Source organism: Tupaia chinensis, unplaced genomic scaffold (genome assembly GCF_000334495.1).
Source record: "Tupaia chinensis unplaced genomic scaffold, TupChi_1.0 Scaffold000612_1, whole genome shotgun sequence".
NCBI classification, from domain to species: Eukaryota; Metazoa; Chordata; class Mammalia; order Scandentia; family Tupaiidae; genus Tupaia; species Tupaia belangeri.
The window spans coordinates 952,420-956,057 of record NW_006160131.1 but is presented as its reverse complement, the minus strand read 5'-3'; the positions used below and the strand labels follow the sequence as shown (position 1 = coordinate 956,057).

At 46.6% G+C, this 3,638-nt stretch overlaps 1 protein-coding gene across 3 annotated transcripts in view; it reads left to right on the top strand.

The window, feature by feature from the left end:
• Window positions 1-3,638, top strand: part of NSD1 (nuclear receptor binding SET domain protein 1) — a 140,835-nt gene that overhangs the window by 61,828 nt on the left and 75,369 nt on the right. For all 3 annotated transcript variants that reach the window (XM_006158871.3, XM_006158872.3, XM_014591740.1), the window contains one exon: window positions 1-1,363. In XM_006158871.3, the coding sequence (XP_006158933.1) occupies window positions 1-1,363 (1,363 nt within the window). The remainder of the gene's footprint in view (window positions 1,364-3,638) is intronic.

Here is a 3,638-nt window from a genome sequence, read left to right as displayed (position 1 = left end):
TCTTCCGATACCAAAGGCTCTTCTTTGGCCAGCATCTCTAAAAGTGGGAAAATGGACGGGCTGAAACTACTGAGCAACATGCACGAGAAAGCCAGGGACCCGAGTGACATAGAGTCGGCCGTGGTGAAACACGTCCTGTCAGAGTTGAAGGAGCTCTCCTACAGATCCTTAACTGAGGATGTCGGTGATTCTGGAACTTCAAAGCCGTCAAAACAGTTACTTTTTTCTTCTTCTAGTCAAAATCACCTCCCTATTGAACCAGACTACAAATTTAGTACCTTGCTAATGATGTTGAAAGACATGCATGACAGTAAAACCAAGGAGCAGCGGCTGATGACGGCTCAGAACCTGATCTCTTACCGGAACCCTGGGCGTGGGGACTGTTCTACCAGTGGTCCTGTAGGGCCTTCTAAGGTTGTGGTTTCAGGAGCTTCCACCCACAATTCAGAAAAAGATGGAGATGGCACTCAGGACGCCGCACACCCAAGCCCTAGCAGGAGTGGCCCTGCACTGTCGGGGGAGTTGTCTGCCTCCCTACCTGGCTTGGTGTCTGACAGAAGAGACCTTCCTACTTCTGGCAAAAGTCGTTCAAACTGTGTTACTAGGCGCCACTGTGGACGATCAAAGCTGCCACCCAAATTTCGAGATGCCTTTTCAGCCCAGATGGGAAAGAACACAGTGAACCGCAAAGCCTTAAAGACAGAACGTAAAAGAAAGCTGAACCAGCTGCCAGCTGTGACGCTTGAGGCTAAATTGCAGGGAGATAGAGAAAGTGGAGGTGCAGAGAGTGGCTCAGCAAAAGGTGGGGCAGAAGATCCTGGTAAGGAAGAACCTGTACAGCTAGTCGGCACTTTAACAAGTGAAGATGGTACTTGTTTTTCTGGCATTCATTTTGATACGAAGGTTAAACAGTCTGACCCTGATAAAATTCCTGAAAAAGGCCCCGCTTTTGAAAACAGAAAAGGCCCAGCATTGGAGTCTGAAATGAACAGTGAGAATGATGAACCCAGTGGTGTAAATCAAGTGGTTCCTAAGAAGCGGTGGCAACGTTTAAACCCGAGGCGCACTAAACCTCGTAAGCGTACCAACAGGTTTAGGGAGAAGGAGAACTCTGAGGGTGCCTTTGGGGTCTTACTTCCTGGTGACCCTGTGCAGAAGGCAGGGGATGAGTTCCCAGAACATAGAGCTCCTCCTCCAACAAATGCAGTGGAGGATACACGGACAGATGCAAATAAAGCCAGCCGCTTAGATTCAGTTGGGCCACAGTTGAATGTCTGTGATAAATCTAGTGCCAGCGTCGATGCTACGCAGAAGGAGCCAGGAATCCCCAGTTTGACACCACAGACTGAGCTCCCTGAACCAGGTGAGGAGTTCTGTGATAGAAAGGGATAGAGGAAGTACTGATAATGTTTCCTTTTGAAGTCCATTTATTTTTATTTTTTGGAGAGGTTTTTGCTATAGGGCACATGCGCTTGCCAGAGAGACAGAAAGCGAGAAATCACCCCCCAGGGGGGATGGCCACACTGTAGTCCCTTCTCCTCTCCGGATCTTGGACATGCACACATACCCGCCTGGTGTGAGTTTAAGCCACCAGGTCAAGGACTCCAACTGTAGTCGACTACATGGGAGTCCAGCGACATAGCCATTATGCCAACTGCTGGACCCACATTTTTTTTTTTTTTTAATTTGCTTTAGGGCGTATATGCTCGACTGAGAAAGAGAGAGAGAGAGAGAGAAGGAAGGTGAGAAAAAGCACCCTTGGGAGGGGGATGGCCAGGTCACAATTCCTTCTCCTCTATTATCTTCCTAAGAGTTTGGGCATTCAAGTACATGTGCTGGGTGTGTTTCTGGTCACTGGGTCTCAGGTTGGAACTATCGGGTCGGTCATGTGGGATGCGGTTGCCTTTTTCACCTTGAGTCGGCCCAGGATTGGTCTCCTCTAATGGAAAGGTGAAGTGTAAACAGGAGCAATGATCACTGGAATGAAGAAGGGGTGTTATATAGAAGGTCTGCAATTTGAAGGCCAGATTTCCATATATTCTCAGAAATTAAATGTTATCAAGTTTTTCCCTGTCTCCTTTTAGTAAGTTTCATTTTTGATCCTGTTCCCATTTTTTTACTTTTTAGAATTTCTGAACTTTTGGGTACTCAATGAGTTTTTGCAGGTAATTAAGAGGCTTTCTGCCTAAGGTTCAAATAAATTTTATTGGGAGGCTGGCAGGTGGCGTGGTGGTGATTTCTCATTTTCTGTCTCTGTCTTTCTGGCGAGCGCATGCACCCTATAGCACCAACCCCCCCCCCGCGCAAAAAAAAAAAAAAGAATTTTAGGTACACTTGCACATGCACCCATTATGAGTTGAAGCTGTGAGGTCCAGGATTCAAAACTGTGGTCAGCTAAGTGGGAGTCCAGCGATGTAACCCATTATGCCATCTGCTTGTCCCAAGCTCACCCTTTTCATCAAAAGGAGAAAACTCTCTAGTTCATCCTTGATAAAAAAAGAATCAGTTTCTTAGTTTTTTCAGTATTTAGCATCTTTACCCTAAAATTCCCATGTTGTAAGAGTAGAGGTGATCTTCGGTAAATTCAGTGAGTTACTCAGCTATCCCCCATGAGCTAGTTTCAGAGCTTTTCTGCTACCCTGTAAGATCCCTCTTCTCCCCGTTAGTCCTTGTCTCCACCCTCAGTCTCAGACAGCCACTAATCTGTTATATCTGTGTTGATTAGCCTTGTCTGAGCATTTCATATTCATGAAGTCCTGGAATATACGGTCTTCTGTGTCTGGCTTTTTTTTTTTTCACTTGGTATGCTTTTGCAATTTATTCTCATTTTAACAGAGGTCAGTAGTTTCATTTTTATTGCTGAATAGTATTTCACTGTAGGGATATACTATTTATTTACTTCATCAGTTGATCAATAATATGGATTTTTTTCAACTTTTTGCCTACTTGAATATTTAAGCTGATACATGTGCACTGCATTCTAAAGTTATTGCTAGTCTTGTCCAGTACAAGCAATTTACGTACATTCTTTAGTTAGGTGTGTTCTCCGTGCTCTTCCAACTCAGAAGTACCGGACTGAGTGAGCAGTGCAGTGTGGGTGAGAACCACGGGGGAGCTGTGGCAGGGGTGCCGTTGAGAGGAAGAGAGAGAAGGGACCTGGGAGCAGCCAGGAGATACCTCTGGTTTCAAATCAGTTTTTTGGGGAGTCAGGATGTTTTCACTCATGATGAGTTATTCTATTGTTCATTTAAGCAAATAGCTGGTTTGTCCCGACCTGGGGGGACAGCCGAACGGGTTTCCTGAGTGAAGGAGTGAGAGCCGGGGCAAGCAGCGTAGTGTTACAGCACGGAGACGACAGTGTCGTCTGTTTATTGTGGGCAGCACGGTACAGCACAGAGACGACGCAGTGTCACAACTCTTAAGGGTCGCGTCTGTCTACTGTGAGCAGCACGGAGACGACGCGGTATCACAGCTCTTCAGGGTCGTCCGCAGACGATGTAGTGTTACAGCTCTTCAGGGTCTCCCAGGTCGTCTGGAGACGATGCAGTGTCAGCTCTTCAGGATCTTCAGGGTCTGGAGACTGCACCGTGTTTCAGCTCTTCAGGCTCTTCAGTTGTCGTCTTCCTGGTCGTCGTCGT